The sequence below is a fragment of the Vulpes vulpes genome, chromosome 12, assembly GCF_048418805.1.
Source record: "Vulpes vulpes isolate BD-2025 chromosome 12, VulVul3, whole genome shotgun sequence".
Taxonomy (NCBI): domain Eukaryota; kingdom Metazoa; phylum Chordata; class Mammalia; order Carnivora; family Canidae; genus Vulpes; species Vulpes vulpes.
The window spans coordinates 71,078,409-71,094,284 of record NC_132791.1 but is presented as its reverse complement, the minus strand read 5'-3'; the positions used below and the strand labels follow the sequence as shown (position 1 = coordinate 71,094,284).

The 15,876-nt window shown below is 45.2% G+C and overlaps 1 protein-coding gene across 11 annotated transcripts in view; it reads left to right on the top strand.

Annotated features, from left to right (window-relative positions):
• Positions 1-15,876, top strand: part of PROP1 (PROP paired-like homeobox 1) — a 109,259-nt gene that overhangs the window by 42,896 nt on the left and 50,487 nt on the right. Inside the window, exons 1-3 of one of the 11 annotated variants that reach the window (XM_026015341.2) lie at positions 1,204-1,686; positions 2,877-3,109; positions 3,860-5,566. The exons of 8 other annotated variants lie outside the window; for them this stretch is intronic. In XM_026015341.2, coding sequence (XP_025871126.1) covers positions 1,578-1,686; positions 2,877-3,109; positions 3,860-4,198 — 681 coding nt within the window. In that variant the 5' untranslated portion in view covers positions 1,204-1,577 and the 3' untranslated portion in view covers positions 4,199-5,566. Of the gene's footprint in view, positions 1-1,203; positions 1,687-2,876; positions 3,110-3,859; positions 5,567-15,876 lie in introns of those variants that run through there. 2 more of the 11 variants (XR_011995614.1, XR_011995613.1) reach the window with 2 other exon arrangements.

Genomic DNA, 15,876 nt, shown 5'->3' with positions numbered 1-15,876 from the left:
TTACAATGCAGATTCTGGTTCAGTAGGGCTAAGGTGGGGCCAAGAGTCTACATTTCTAACAAGCTCTTATGTGCTGCTCATGCTGCTGATTGTGGGCCATATTTAAACTTCAATATCCTAGAGGATTTTTTTGTCTTAAATTATCAGGGTGCTTTTAAAGGATGTGTGCATAAGACTAGCATGACCTTGGGGATCCAGACTGTCCCTCCCAAGAGGGGCAGAGTGTCTTTATTGGGTTAGTGTGTCCTGAGAGGTTAGGACCTCATGGTAGGATCAGAGTGGTCTTCTACTAGAGGGAGAATGTTCTGGGTTTCAGTGTAGAGTCCTGGGGTTTCAGATTGTCTTTAAAGTGTCAGGATGAAAAAATAAATAAATAAATTGTAAAAATGTGTCAGGATGTCCTACCGGTGTTACAATGGACTTCCTGGGTCTTCCTGGACTTCCTGTCAAGAAGCAGAATACTATGGGTGTCGGGGTGTCCTGACTGCCCAGGGATCTGGATGCCTTGGGGTTTCCTTGAAGAATCAGAATGTCAGGATGTCATGGGGCTCCCAGTCTCCTGCAGAGTCTGCAAGACCAAGGGGTCAGGATGCACCTGGAAGCCCATGAGGATCAGGGTTTTTCTGAATGTCTGGGTGACTTTGGAGGTCATGGAGTCCCAGGGGTTCTGAGTCAATGAAAATGTGACATTTAGGGGAGGAAATCAGACAGTACTTGAGAAGTGTGGTGTCCTGGAGACTCATTCTGTGGTTCAGGTTGTCCTACAGGGGTGCATCTAGTATATTCTGAGAATCAGCTGTATCTAGGAGGGGCCAGAATGCACTGGTGTCTTTTTGTTTTTTAGTTTCCTGGAAACAGGTCCTTGGATATCACCTACATGCTGAGATGCCAGGCCAGGCCCTGCTCCTGGCCTGCATTTGCACCCCCCTCCCCAGGGTGGGGTCCTGAGGAAGGGTCTTGGGAGGAATGCATTTGCTTCTTACCCTGCCTGCTCCCAGGAGGGGATTTAACAGGACAAAAGAACTTGGTCCTCGGGAATACGAGCTCTTGGCCCCAGTCCCTGGACCCTCCAACTGAGCACCTTCCCTCATCCGGCTTGTGATCCTCCCCTGGCAAAGGGGGCTCTGGTGACCAAGCAATGATTGGATGGGCCCCCAGGGGCGAGGAGCAGGTCACTCCTCCAAGGCTGGGGGAGAAGGAGGTGGTGTGGGATTGCAAGCTGGGAAAGTAGGCAGCTGAGAGCAAAGGGAGAGGACCACATCTCTGAGACAGGGTACAGGAGACAGGGCAGTCAGTGGGAAGTTTGAGGCCCAAAGAGGGAAACACGGTCCAGGTGAGGCAGAGAGAATGCAATGATACTCAAGCGAAGGAAGGAGAGACTAGAAAAAAATTAGAAACCAGGAGACAAAGTGAGAAAAACCAAGATATATATCTATATCTACATCCACACAGAGAGCCAGAGGTATAATCAGAGGGAGGAGTGAGATCCACAGGTGTAAAGGGGAACTGCAGGACCAGAGAAATAGTGACCCAGACTTGGACACGAGAGAGTGGCTGGTCTGTGGCGTTTGTTAGCCATGGAAGCAGAAGGGAGGAGTGAGCAGGGTAAGCAAAAGAAGGGGCGACTTTGCAGCAGCCTCTGGCCTCACAGCTACCCTGCTGCTGGGACCCTGACCTCCACAGTAGGTGAGTGAATCTCTGGGGTGGTCCTGAGGAGGCAGCAGGTATTGAGGGGGGCTGGAGTTGCACATGTAGGTCCTGTGGGGCAGTGGTTCCCCAGGAAAAAAGAGAGGAGGGGAAATAAACAACAGAATTCGAGAATTCTGAAACTTGGGCATCTTAGAAAGCAAAGCATGGGGAGGGACAGCTCCCTTGCTTTGCAGCCAGGACCTGAGCCTTGGCATGGACGGGCTGCCCAACAGCATCCGAGGGGGCCGTGGTGGGGTGGAGGTAAAGCTGAAATCTGGCTTCTCATTCCGGAGCTTATGTTTGGCCCTGTGCACCACCTCCTCTGAGGTGGGCAGCTGGAGAGGCCCGGGGCTTTGGATCCCAGGAGAGCAGGGGTGCCCCCAAGGCAGACTGTGGGCGCTAGGTGGGAGCCACACCCTTGGTCCCCATGGGGATGGGTGCTCAACTCCAGACATCTCCTTTTCTCAGTCAGTGCCTTCCAGGTGTTTCCATTCGGCCCGTATTCTCTCCTGCCCTGCTGGCTTTCAGACTAATTAGTGTGGGGGCTTAGTGAGCCTGTGGGGAGCAGAGGCGAGGCTTTCCCACGAGCTCAGGTTCCTACAGCCTGGTGGCCGGGCCAGCGCTGGGAGAGGGGAGAAGATGAAATGTATGTGAGGGGCGGGTATGTCTGAGCGGAAGAGGGAGGAATGTTTCATCTTCCCAGGTGGAGGGCAGGGGAGGATTGCAGCCGTAGAGAGAAGGTATAAGTTGAATGGGAGCCTCAAGAGCCAGGAAGAAGTAAGGGGACAGGGGGTGATCTTCAGAGACCTGGTCGGTCTGTTAGTGGGTCAAAGCAAAAGAAGCCCCAAGGGGTGAGGCCCAGGTGGGTAGTACATAGGTTCTGAGAGGTGTAAGGCACACAATGGGTGCCCACTGCACAGGAATGTTCCATGGGTGTGGGCATACAGTGAAGCGAGGCAGACAGCAGAAGTGCCCAGGGTGTGAAGTGAGTCTGTACAATGTATGTGTGAGCAGAGCCCAGGTTAGGATGCTTCAAGGTGAAGAAGGGTTTCTGGTCGGGGCAGAGGGTATGAGCAGCAGGGTCGGGGGCAGGTACCGAGGAGAATGTTGGGGGTCCCAGCATACATAGTCCAGGAGGGACAACTGGATCCACTCTGTGCAATGTCTGCCCTCCCCTCCATCCTCAGATGTGAGCCCTCAGCCCTGCAAGAACCTCTCTGGTGTAGGCGTGCGGAGACCAAGGCTTTCCCCCCAAGGAGGACAGAGGGGTCGCCTGCACTCCCGGCGCCGCCACCGCACCACCTTCAGCCCAGGGCAGTTGGAACAGCTGGAGACAGCCTTTGGGAGGAATCAGTACCCCGACATTTGGGCCCGAGAGGGCCTTGCCCGGGACACAGGCCTCAGTGAGGCCAGAATCCAGGTGATGCCCCAGGATCCCCCTCTTCTTCTGGGAAGAAATACCCATTTGCTGCATGGGAACTACTGGGGTGTAAATTCTCATAGGCATTGTAACCCTAATCTGAACATTCCCCAGCACACAGCCTCCACCAACGGTCAACACAACATCGGGAATGTCACTTGAATTTAACCTGAGCTCTAACCTGATCAAAAACTTGAATTTCAGCATCCTGCCCTCAACCTTAACGGTGATGTGAATTCTGACAGAAATGCAGTCTTAATTGTTTGCATGCATGTGTAACCTTGTCCCTAACCACGGCCTTGAAACCCAGCTAGCCTGATGCTCCTTCCATCAGGACCCATAGAGGTAGTTAATCTGAGGTACAAACCCTACCCTAAATCCAGCTCCGTCTATACCCATTAAAATCCCCTACAGTCTTAATCTCTAATAAGGGGACATTTATTAGACATTTCATATCCTCTGTGGAGGGAAAATGCCATTTTGTCACAATTATCTCTTTCTTACCGGAATTTGACATTTCTTACTCCCGAGATTTGTAGTAGGGTAAATTGACACAAGCTGGGGGTGATGGTGAGGGTAGGAGGCCAGCTCAGCTATACTTTTGGGAAGAGCTTTCCTTCCTCTGCAGTGCAAGAGAGACTTATGCTCAGCATCTGAACCTTCTGTCATCAGAGGGGAGGGGGCTCTGATGTGACACGGTCACCTGTTGGAGAGAGAGGCTCTGATGTGGCTCTTATCCCCCTTCCTCAGGTCTGGTTCCAGAACCGCAGAGCTAAGCAGAGGAAGCAAGAACGGTCGCTGCTCCAGCCACTGGCCCATCTGTCTCCTGCCACCTTCCCTGGTTTCTTGCCTGAGTCCCCTGCATGCCCCTACTCCTACTCAACACCACCTCCACCCATGACCTGCTTCCCTCACCCCTACAACCATGCCCTTCCTTCTCAGCCCTCCACCGGTGGTTCCTTTGCTCGACCCCACCAGTCTGAAGACTGGTACCCCACCTTGCACCCAACCCCCACTGGTCATCTGCCCTGTCCCCCACCCCCAACCATGCTTCCCCTCAGCCTTGAGCCACCAAAGTCCTGGAACTAAGGTCTGGACAGGAGCTGCTGAGATAATCTCCGAGCCTGTGGCCCTGGTGAAATGCAGAGAAAGCTGGGTGGCATCTCTTCTTTCTAAGGGTCAAGTAGAAATTTGTGGAGGAGCAGCTCAGAGATTAGGAATTTAAAAATGGAAAATCATGCTGAAGAAGGCCCCCTGAGGTGATTAGTTGAGGGAATGTAGGGAGGTGAACCTACTAGAAAATAGAGATAAAAAGCCTCAATGGTAGTGACTGGTGTAAGGGTGGTATTGATGAAAGCAGTTGTTGCCGCTGGAGAATGGAAATGATTGAACATGATAAAACTTTCCAGGCTTCATTGACGAAGATCACAATTGAAGATCCTTACCCAGTGGTTTCTAGTGGATTTCAATAAGGCTTTTGATTCAAAGTCTACCTGTTCATCCTTTCCCCATCACCCACTCTGCCACGCAAATCAGTCATTAACTTTTGTTCATTAATACTCTAGAAATATCTCTCTAATTTCTTCCTCTTTTTTCCATTCCAGCAGACACTTGGCCTTTTCTGGCCCCATATCTTCTAACCCATCCTCCTCAATGGTTCTCCTAGCTCCAGCCTTTCCCATTGCCAACAGGACCTTCCAAATCTGATTATCACAGGATGGCTCTCCAAGGTCTTATACAAAACAGATAAATAACATCTGAGTCTTCAACATTACCTTTAACCTGACTTTTAAATCAACGCATGTCATAACATACATGGTTTCTGATAGAGAAGAAATTATTTGATCTAGAGGTGACTTTTCCAAATGCCAGTCTTAAGTCTTAAGGCTCATAAGAGGTCAGCCCCAGGAAAGAACCTTGCTCTGAGTCCTAGTTAATGGCACCATTTATACATCATGTGGCTTATAATGTACTTATTTTACTTATAACATGCATACTTATATATAGGCCTACCTTACTTATTGGTAGGCCCATAGAAAAAGTTATGAGTAAATGAGCCCCTAGGGATGGATATTCATGTTATTTATAGACAACCTCTGTACTGTTACCTTTGCAGTCCCATATAATTACCTCTTTGGGCCAGACTGCCTTCCGGAAACATTATACCAGCCTCCAAAAGTACCCGAGTGTTGGTCTCAGCACATCCTTGTTGACCTTTACCATTCTGACATTTCTGTTCACTGAGAGTGATGTCTCCTTGTTGCTTATTTGTAAATTTTCATTTGCTCACTTTCTAATGAGATATAAAATAGTTTCATGTTCATTGGCAATTTATATGTTTTCTTACATTGCTTCTTTGAGGTGTGTTTGTGTATTTGTGTATTGGTAGAGTCATCTTTTATTAGTGATTGAGAGCTTTTGTGCAATAGGGATATAAATATCTGTTCAGAGATGTTACAGCTGTTTTTCACTATTTGTTGTGTCCTAACCTTTCTGAACAAGGTTTTCCTGAGAGAATTAAGCCCTAATGCTGTAGGTATCTATTGTATGTAACTTCTGTTTTTCAGCACCTGGAATGCTACCAGTTATGTAGAGTTAGTAGAACTGAGAGAGTATTCACCCAGTTCATTCTGTGTTGTGTGGTTTGGATGAAGAATCCCAGGTGAGACTGGCTCCCCCACCCCAATTTTCTCCACTATTTGGATCAAAATGTTATGCCTTGAATCATCTGAAATTTCTTTTAGGATGTGCAGTCATGCAAAATAGTCATGTAATTTCCTCTCAACCAGCCAGCCCATTCTTATCAGTATAATTTATCTAATCATCTAATATTGATTTGTAAAGTCCTACTTTTTTATACACTGAGTTCTCCTTTACATACAGGCCAGTCATAGACATGTGGCTCTTCTCCCTCAATTAACTTGTCTATTCTGGCACCACCACAATAGGGCTTTAATTACGCAAAATATAAGAATTATCGATATCTTTAAGACGTGAAATAATCTTATCTAAACACTGATGTGTCCTGTCATTTTTTCCAGACTTCTCTCATGTCCCTCAGGAAACTTCTTTATATATATATATACTTCTTTATATATATATATACAAACTTCTATATGCATATATATATGCATATATCTAAAACAAATCTTAATAGGAGTTTTATAAATTACAAAAGTAATATATACTCTTTGTAACAAGTCTTTTCAAAATATTACATATGTAACATATATGCCAGTATATTTATGTATATTAACCTAGATTATTCACAAAAACCTTATGTTAAGCAAAAAAACCTTTTTTTCCCCAGAAAAGTACCTTCACTATATCATACCATTTATAGCAAGTTTTTTTTTAAGATTTTATTTATTTACTCATGAGAGAGAGAGAGAGAGGCAGAGACACAGGCAGAGGGAGAAGCAAGGAGCTTCCATGCAAGAAGCCCAATGTGGGACTCGATCTCGGGACTCCAGGATCATGCCCTGGGCCAAAAGCAGGCACTAAACCGCTGAGCCACCCAGGGATCCCCTATGTCAAGTTTTAACTGTGCAGAAGTTATATACAATAAGTACAGCATTAGGGCTGGACCTCCCAGTCACTGGGTGCTGGGAGAGGACTGGGAGGTACAGTCCTGGAGACCCTTGTGGGGTGCAGTCTGAGAGTGCATGCCTGTGATCCAAGGGGGGCTCTGTAGGCAGCAGGTGCATTTCTGTGCAACCTAGGCAGTGGTGATTGCAATTTAATAACCAGGTCTAAGATAGCAGAGGTTTTAAAACATTCAGCTTCCATGAGAAACCTCGATTGCCAGGAGCATTCCATTGAGGCATGGTTGGAACCCGCAGGATTCTGGGTCAGGGACCCTTCCCACTCCACCAGTCTCACCTTATCAGGAGTTCCAGGGCAGTGCATTTCTACATGCTTTGCCACTTCTCAATCAGAGTCTCTGGCTCATCTCTGGCCAGTGGGCTGTCTAGCCAGTGCAAACCATACCTGGCTGCCCTACAGGATGCAGCTTTCCAGGCTCAGAGGTCACAGTCCCCAAACATGGCCACCCCATCACCCATGACATCAACTCTTGAGAAGATTTCCATGCCCATTTTCAGTTTTTCCTTCAGAAGGGGATGCCTGGCTCCTGAGATTGGCGAGAGGACAAGTGAAGACTGTGGCCCACTGCTTGCCTGGCATCTCTACCCAGCCCCTACCCACTTCTGTATCAGGAAAGACCTCTCCCATTTTGAGGGTGTACCCAGACTGTACCACCCACCCACACACCCAGTGCCCCCATTTTGGCTCCCTGAGGACCCAGGCCCAGCCTGCCTTTGGAAAGATAGAACTGGGGGGCGGGGGGGGGGGATAGATCCTTGCAAACCCTATAAATGGGGATTAGTGCCATCCAGGTAGGGAATCACAGTACCAGGGACCTGGGGATGAGACCTAATTGGGGAAAGGGGCTGGGGCTGGGGCCCTAAGAACTTCTCAGCAGGTGGAGGATGACCAGAGAGGGCCCTGCAAGTGCTCTAAGACTGTGCTGGATGGGTTTCCCCCACAGGGGCTTATCCGAGTTCTCACTCCTTTCCAGGTTTTCCCCACACCCCTGGAATGAAAATCCTCACTCTCTCTTCTCTGAGCTAGGTACAAAATGTGAACCCGAAGTGCCAGTGACAAGAGAGGCTCCAAGAATTTGCCCCTGCTCCCCTGAGGTCTCTTCTCCATCCCCTGCCACCTGCCCCTGAGATTTACCCCCTTAACCTGTGGGGTCCTTTACTGCTCTTCTGGCACCCAACTAAGAAACCCAAAGTGGAATTAGGGCAGGGGTCAGCCCCACAGGGTGACTCATTGACTGTGTGAGTGTGTGTGTGTGTGTGTTTGGGGCTACATTGTCTGAATAGCCCCAGGAAGCCATGTGACTGAAGGCTCTGGGGTTAGAGTACTCAAATCATGCCCTTACCAACTTATTTGCAGGATTCCTGAGTTTATCTGTGCCCTGGTGTCTTTGTACCTGCAAATGGCACCTGGCAAGCTGGTGTAGAATATCCCAACTAGTAGCCAGAACACATCTGGGAGATTCTGGCATTTTCTAGGGTGAGATGGGCCCATGTGCCCCCATGGTAAGGAGAGCAGGGACAGGGACCCCTCAAGAACTCAGGCCTAGGGCCTAATCTTGGCCAGGTGAAGAAGGTGAAGGAGAGGGGGCACATGGGTGTAGACAGCTGCCTCTCTGTTGTATAGGTTCTTCAGTCACAGGGACAGAAACCCAAGGTCAAGTGAGGTTCTCTTGTCCATCTCCCAAAGACAGAACTGACCCCTGATCAGGCCACCACTGTAGCAGCAATGAGGAAGAGCCATCTGCTCAGTCGCCATGACTCCCACTACCACCTCCCCCTCCACAGTTATAAACACTTCTACTTTTTTGTTAAACTTCTCAAATATGGCAGCTAGAACAAATTCTGTGCAAATATTTGTTGGACACCTACCTTACTGCCAAGATGAGTGTCAGATGTGGGAGATTCCTCTTGAATCCAAGAAAACCTCCCAGACACTGGGACATACCAAGATAGGAAGGGCCATGTGAGCCCACCTTCTGACAGAGAAAAAAAAGAAGGCACTGAAAGGGGACTCCCCCACCCCATACTCCTGGGACCCTCTTCCCACTCTGAGTGCACCTGCAGGCACTGCCACCAGTGTGTGTGGAAGGGGGAAGGAGAGGAAGGAATGTGGGGGTCATGGCAGCAACAATTCAAGACAGGCACCCACAGAAGCCCTTGGAACCCAGCCCCTCTGGACCCAAAACATTTGGGTATATTGGCTCTTCTCCTGCAGCAGGGACCCTGAGGGTCTAATGGCCCCTGCTTCCCAGGACAACTACCTGGCTGAGCTAGGTGCTCCCCCACTTGTTGCAGCCCAGGGAAGGGGACAGGGGCTGTCAGCAGCAGACTCTCCAGGGAAGCTCCACACAGCAGCACCTCCTCTGCCTGCCCTCCTGGGTGGTGCCCCAGGCACCCGCAATCTCCGCTGCCTCTGCAAAACCTGAACTCACCCATCCCAAGCAGGGGGTCTGTTTTGGCCTCTCCCTGGCTGCTGCTTCCTTGTTGGCTATGTGTCCTTGAGTGCAGGATGTTTGGGGCTACAGTGGGAAGTAGAGAGTGATGCCTTGAAAGAAAAAGAATCCTTAGAAGATTGGGCCTGGGGTGTCTGGTGCAGCAGCGGGAGGAAGGCAGTGCCCTCACACCCTGTCTGTCCTGTTCTGGGACTGGCCCTCCTAGTCTCCAGATGGGGGACGTGGCCTCCTATTTAGAGAGGCAGCTGGCTTTGGGTAGGGGGTCTACTTCCTGTGCTCAGATCTCAGGAACCCTTCCTTGCTTCTGGACCTGAGGTGCAGGAGCAGATGGGAGGGAGGAACTGAAGGCCACCTAAGGTATGTCTACTCTATCACTTGCCTAGGTGGAGCAGGGCACATGAAAGGGACTCAGGCACCTTCCTCAGTTTTGATTGCCTTTCCTCCTCACCTGTAACAGGCTGTCCTTCTTGGAGGATACTGCTTGGCATCCTCAGTGTTCATCACCACCAACAGGCCACCTCTCCTGAGGGTGCACTGAACACCACTGGCTGTTCTTTGCTGTCTAGTACCCAGTGGGGCATGGTAAGGATCAGCATACAGGTTGTAGCCTTACCTCATCCCTCTCCCCAGAATTCTATGGACCTTGAGACAGTGTGATAAAGATCCAAACAGGCAGGGAGTAGCTAGGTTGCCGGATTCCCCACAGCTATCCACTCCTGGTGGAGCCCTGGTACCACACCTTTCTCTCTCAGTCCTAGATCTCTACCTCCTGCAGACTGGGCAGGATAGGCTTCTCCTCTGCTCCAACCCTGGTAGACCAGGCTTAGTGACCTCAGGCTCCAGGTGCTGAGGGGGATGGGTGCTGTAGAGGCTCCTCCTGCTCTAAGGCAGTCAGCTGAGGGCCCCCCATATGGGGCTCCAGATTGTATCTTCCCTTCAGCTATTAAGGTATCCACCAGGGCTAAAGCCCCCTCCTTGTAGGACAGAGCTGTCAGGGGAGCCCCAAGAGAGATAGTGGGGGCAATAAGGTTTTCAACCATCTCATTTAAAAATAAATTCTCTAAATTGCCTTGTAATTGGCAACCTGATTGACTCCAGTCTGATTTGTGACATAATGGAGGTTAGTAAAGTTGCATGTAACTGTAAAGGTTAGAACTATAGATGTTCATATCTTATGTTGTCAAGTCTTGTTTTTTGTTGGCCACTGTAAAATACAGTTAGCTCGGAAATGCAAGCTGTCCCTAATCAATTCTGTTTTATCGCACATTCTGGGTCTTTTCATGAATCTGTTTTTGTTGATTTAATATATATGGTCATTATCAACCTTTTTCACTATTATGACAAAATTTTATAGGAGGTAGTGTCTCCAAAGAGAGGACATGATCTTAATCTTACTGAATAGGAAGTAGGTTTGTTTTCTTATTTCTACATTCTTGGTGGAGCTGTGGATGTTTTATTTCATTCGTAATCGGGCCTGTCAGCCAACCAACCATCCATCTGCACATAAATCTCACGTCTGTCTTTCCTATTCCCGAAGAATGTAAGAGTCCTAAATACAGCTAGTGTAGGTAAGCAGCGATAGGGTTGGGGGGAGAAGGGTGTAGCTGAGGTCCCCAAGAGGGGCACCTGGGTGGCTCAGCCTGTTAAGCATCTGCCTTCAGCACAGGTCATGATCCCAAGGTCCTGGGATCAAGCCCTGCATTGAGCTCCCTACTCAGCGGGTAATGTTAGCATAAGCCAACAAAGGAATTTTACTGCCTATTATCACAGTGGTTTGTACAATGTTGAAAGACTGTAATTAAGACTCTAATGGGGTTTGGAAGTAGCAGAATTACATTCATATTGGAGATCAGAGTGGTGTAAGCAATTCTTTGCCTAATGGCAGAAGTGTGGGTTGTCACCTGTCTCACAGCCTATTCTTCCCTGACTTCTCCCCTAGAATCCCTTTTTCTGATACCATGTTCTGGCCAGCAGTGAGAAACAGGTTCTGGGTGAGCCTGGTCATTGCTGGGGGGCTCAAAGCTTCCTCTAAGTAAAAAAGTTCCTTTTTTGAAACTTTTCATTTTTTATTGTTTTCAACTTTAATTTCAGTAGAGTTAACATACAGTGTTAGTTTAACATACAGGTGTACAAGATAGTGATTCAACAATTCTGTACATTACTAAGTGCTAAGTGTACTCTTAATTCCCGTCACCTATTTCATCCATCCCTCTAATCCCCTCCCCTTCAGTAACCTTCAGTTCTCTAGAGTTAAGAGTCTGTTTCCTTGGTTTTTCTCTTTGTCTCTCCCTCTTTTTATTTTTCTTTGCTCATTTGTTTTGTGTCCTAAATTCCATATAAGAGTGAGATCTTACAATATTTGTCTTTTTCTGACTAGTTATTTTGCTTAGCATTATACTCTATAGCTTCATCCATGTTGTTACAAATGGCAAGATTTCATTTTAATATTAAATAGAATTGCATTCTATGTTATATAGAATATTATGTAGAATATTGAATAATATTCTACTATATATATACACACCACATCTTCCTTATCCATTCATCTATCAATGGATACTTGGGCTGCTTTTATTATTTGGCTATTGTAAATTAGGCTGCAATAAACATAGTGCATATAGCCCTTTGAATTAGTGTTTCTGTAGTTTTGGGGGCATATAGTAGTAGTACAATTACTGGATTACAGGGTAATTCTACTTTTAAGTTTTTGAGGAACTCCATACTGTTTCCATAATGCTTGCACAAATTTGCATTCCCATCATCAATGGAAAAGGGTTGCTTTTTCTGAACATCCTAGGCAATATTTAGTTTCTTGTGTCACTGATTTTAGCCATTCTTATAGGTGTAAGGTAATACCTCATTTTAGTTTTGATTTGCATTTCCCTGATGGGAAGTGATGATGAGTTCATGTGCCTGTTGGCCATCTATATGTCTTCTTTGGAGAAATGTCTATTCTTTTGCCCACTTTTGAATTATTTTTTTGGTATTGCATTGTGTAAGTTCTTTATGTATTTTAGATAGTGAACACTTTATCTGATACATCACTTATAAATATCTTCTCCCATTCCATAGATTGCCTTTTAGTTTTGCTGTTTCCTTCACTGTGCAGAAGCTTTTTATTTTGATGGAGTCCTAATAGTTTATTTTTGGTTTTGTTTCCCTTGCCTCTGGAGGCCTATCTAGAAAAGTGTTGCTACCACCAACATCAGAGAAATTACTGCCCGTGCTCTCTTCAAGGATTTTTATGGTTTCAGATCTCACAGTTAGAGCTTTAATCCATGTTGAGTTTATTTTTGTGTATGGTGTAAGAAAGTGGTCCAGTTTCATCCTTTTGCATGTAGCTGTCCAGTTTTCCCAATACGATTTATTGGAGAGAATGTCTTTTTCCCATTGAATATTCTTTCCTCCTTTGTCAAAGATGAATTGATCATATAATTGTGGGTTTATTTCTGGGTTTTCTATTCTGTTCCGTTGATATGTGTGCTTATTTTTGTGACAGGAGGAGTTCTAACATAGGTAAAGACCAAGGATAAAATCTCAGGTTGAATTCATAGGTTTTCAGGATGGTTTGAAAGTTATCTAGGTAAGTTGGTGGGGCCAAGTGAATTGAGGACGTCTACTCCTCTGCCATCTTGCCCTGCTCCTAGACCAAGGATAAAATCTGAGTATCAGAGGAGAAACCTGTCAGGGAGGTTACAAGGACAACACCTTTTCATGGAAGTGCGTTATTAATTCTTTGTTGGCAAGAGGCCTCCTCTTTCACATGAAGGCCATACCCAGAGCCACAGTAAAAGACAAGAAAAAGAAGGCTTGGGATAGATACTTGGACCAAAAATAGGCCTAGGTCTTAAACTGGATCAGCAAGCAGTGGTTGGTATCTCATAAAAGTATGTGTGAAAATATGTAGAGGATGTTTGGTTGTCACATTGACCAACACAGAGATGGTATTGTTTTCTCTTGCCTAGTAGCCAGAAATACTAAATGTCTTTTCATGCATGGGATTGCCCTACACAATGAAAAATAATTCATGATAAAAAACATGCAGGGAAGTGTTGAAGTTCACTAATAATCAAAAGAGTTTCAAGGGAATCCATGAGATACTATTGTCATTTTTTGTAGTATATTTTAATTTTTTGCAAAATAGACTTTAATGACAATATGCAATATACACAGTGGTGCTGCGAAACTATTCCTGCCTGTATTGGTGATGTTAATTAATATAATCTTTTTGAAATGTCACTTGTCAATATGTACCAATAGTCAAATATTCATATTCTTTCATGGAATAATTATACTTCCTTTGAATCTATCATAAAAGGCAGAATGCAAGTCAAATAACAACCACCAAAAAAAAAAAAAAAATCAATTTGTGTGTTCATTGAAGACTTTTTTTTTTCTTGTTTGCTTACAAACATTTATTTCTCACAGTTTTGAAGGCTGGGAAGTCCTAGATCATGGAACCAGAGTATTTTGATCTGTGAAGGCCTACCTCCTCACAGATGACTGTTTTCTCACTGTCTTCACATGACCTCTCTGGGTGCTCTTTTATAAAGCACTACTCCCATTCATGAGAACTTCCCCCTTGTGACTTCATCACCTCCCAAAGGCCCCATGAAGACTTAATGTAATTCACTAAAAATGGAAAGTTTCAAGAGAATGGTTAATTAATTATAGTTGGATTTGAATTCATGTACATTTATGTAAACATGGTACATGAGATGAAGTTCTGGGTATCTAATATTTAGCAGGATGAACTTAATACTGTATTGTATACTTGGAACTTTTTAAGAAAGTAGATCCTAAGGGCTCTCACCACACACACACACACACACACACACACACACACGGTAATTATGTGAGTAATGGGTGTGTTATTTAACTTGATTGTAGTAATCCTTCCATAGTGTGTACATATATTAAATCATCATGTTCAACACCCCAAATATACAGCTTTTTAAAAATTTGTCAATTATACCTCAGTAAACCTAGAAAAAAGAAAATTATTAAACACTTACTATAATCAATGCCTTTTCCTGCCACTTGTTAACACTTTCTCACTCTCGAAAACTTTAAAATATAATTCATATACCATATAATAAACTAATTTAAAGTGCAAAATTCAGTGGTTTCATATATTCAGAGTTGACTATGACCACAATCCACTTTAAAAATATTTTCAACACCCCTGAAAGAAACCCTATACCAATTAACAGAAACTCTCATCCTACTCACCACCACCACCCACCAGCCCTAGGTAGTCACTAGTCTATTTCCTGCTTCTATACATTTGTCTACTGGCATTTCATATAAATGAAATTATGTAATACATGGTCTTTTTGTCTTTGCCAATAATTTAACACAGGTTAATTGGCGGAATTATAATTTATAATAGTAACATCTCACAAGCCAATAGGACATAGGAAAATGTCTCTTAATCAGCCTAATAATTAAAGAAATAATCTAGTATACTGTTGTCCAGGCAAAGGGTAGATTAAAGGAATAAAGTCCAAATTTAGTTGAGGTATACCTTTCTAAAAGTTGGTTCTGTGAAGTCAGTCCTTCCAAGTCAAAGCTGGGTATCAGCTGCCAGCTTGGGTCCCTTGATGCTGGGTAACATAGCTAGCAGATGATGGCATGAGCATTGACAGGTGAGGTGGGCTGCTCTGAAGGTTAGTGCTCCAGGAACCCTTACGTGGCTTGCACCACTGCCCATGAGGAAGAGCCTTACCACTGTAGGAACAGGTACCCTTCTCCTCCTGAGACTGCTGTGTAGTTTAACACTTCTGCCCGCTAGGAAGGGCCTGGCCAGCACAGGAGCAAGTGTCTCAAGATCTCTGGAGAGCTATTTAGGTCTGCCAAGAGTAGCCTTCCCCAGCCCAAACACTCAGTGTGTCCTCACAATTCTTGGTGGGTTTTTTTGTTTTGTTTAATTTCTATCATTTTATTTTATTCATCATGCTAAGTATATTCTTTAATCCCCATCCCTTATTTCACTCATATCCCACCCACCTCCCCTCTGGTAACCATTGGTTTGTTCTCTAGAGTTAGGAGTTTGTTGGTTTGTCTCTCTCTCTCTCTCTCTCTCTCTCTCATTTGCTCATTTGCTTTGTTTCTTGAATTTCACATATGCGTGAGATTATATATTTGTCTTTCTCTGACTGCTTTATTTCTGTTAAATCCATCTGTTCCAGTGTGTCATTCAAAGCCAGTGTTTCTGTTGATTTTGTGTTTAGATGATCTGTTCATTGATGTAAATAAAGTGTTAAGTCTCCTACTATTTATTATTGTGTTACTATCGATTAGGTTCTTTGTATTTGTTATTATGTATTTGGGTGCTCCCATGTTGGGTGCATATGTATTTACAAATGTTATATCTTCTTGTTGGATTGTTCCCTTTACTATTATATAAACTTCTTTGTCTCTTGCTAGTCTTTTTTAAAAAAAGTATTTTATCTGGCATTGGTATTGCTTACCTGCATTTTTTTAAAAAGATATTTTATTTATTTATTCATGAAGGACACAGAGGAAGAGTCAGAGACATAGGTAGAGGGAGAAACAGGCTCCCTGTATGAGCCTGATGCAGAACTCCAGGACCCTGGGATCACAACCTGAGCCAAAGGCAGATAAATGCTCAACCACTGAGCAACCCAGGTGCCCCCAACCCTGGGTTTCTTTTGACATCCATTTGCATGATAAATATTTCTCCATC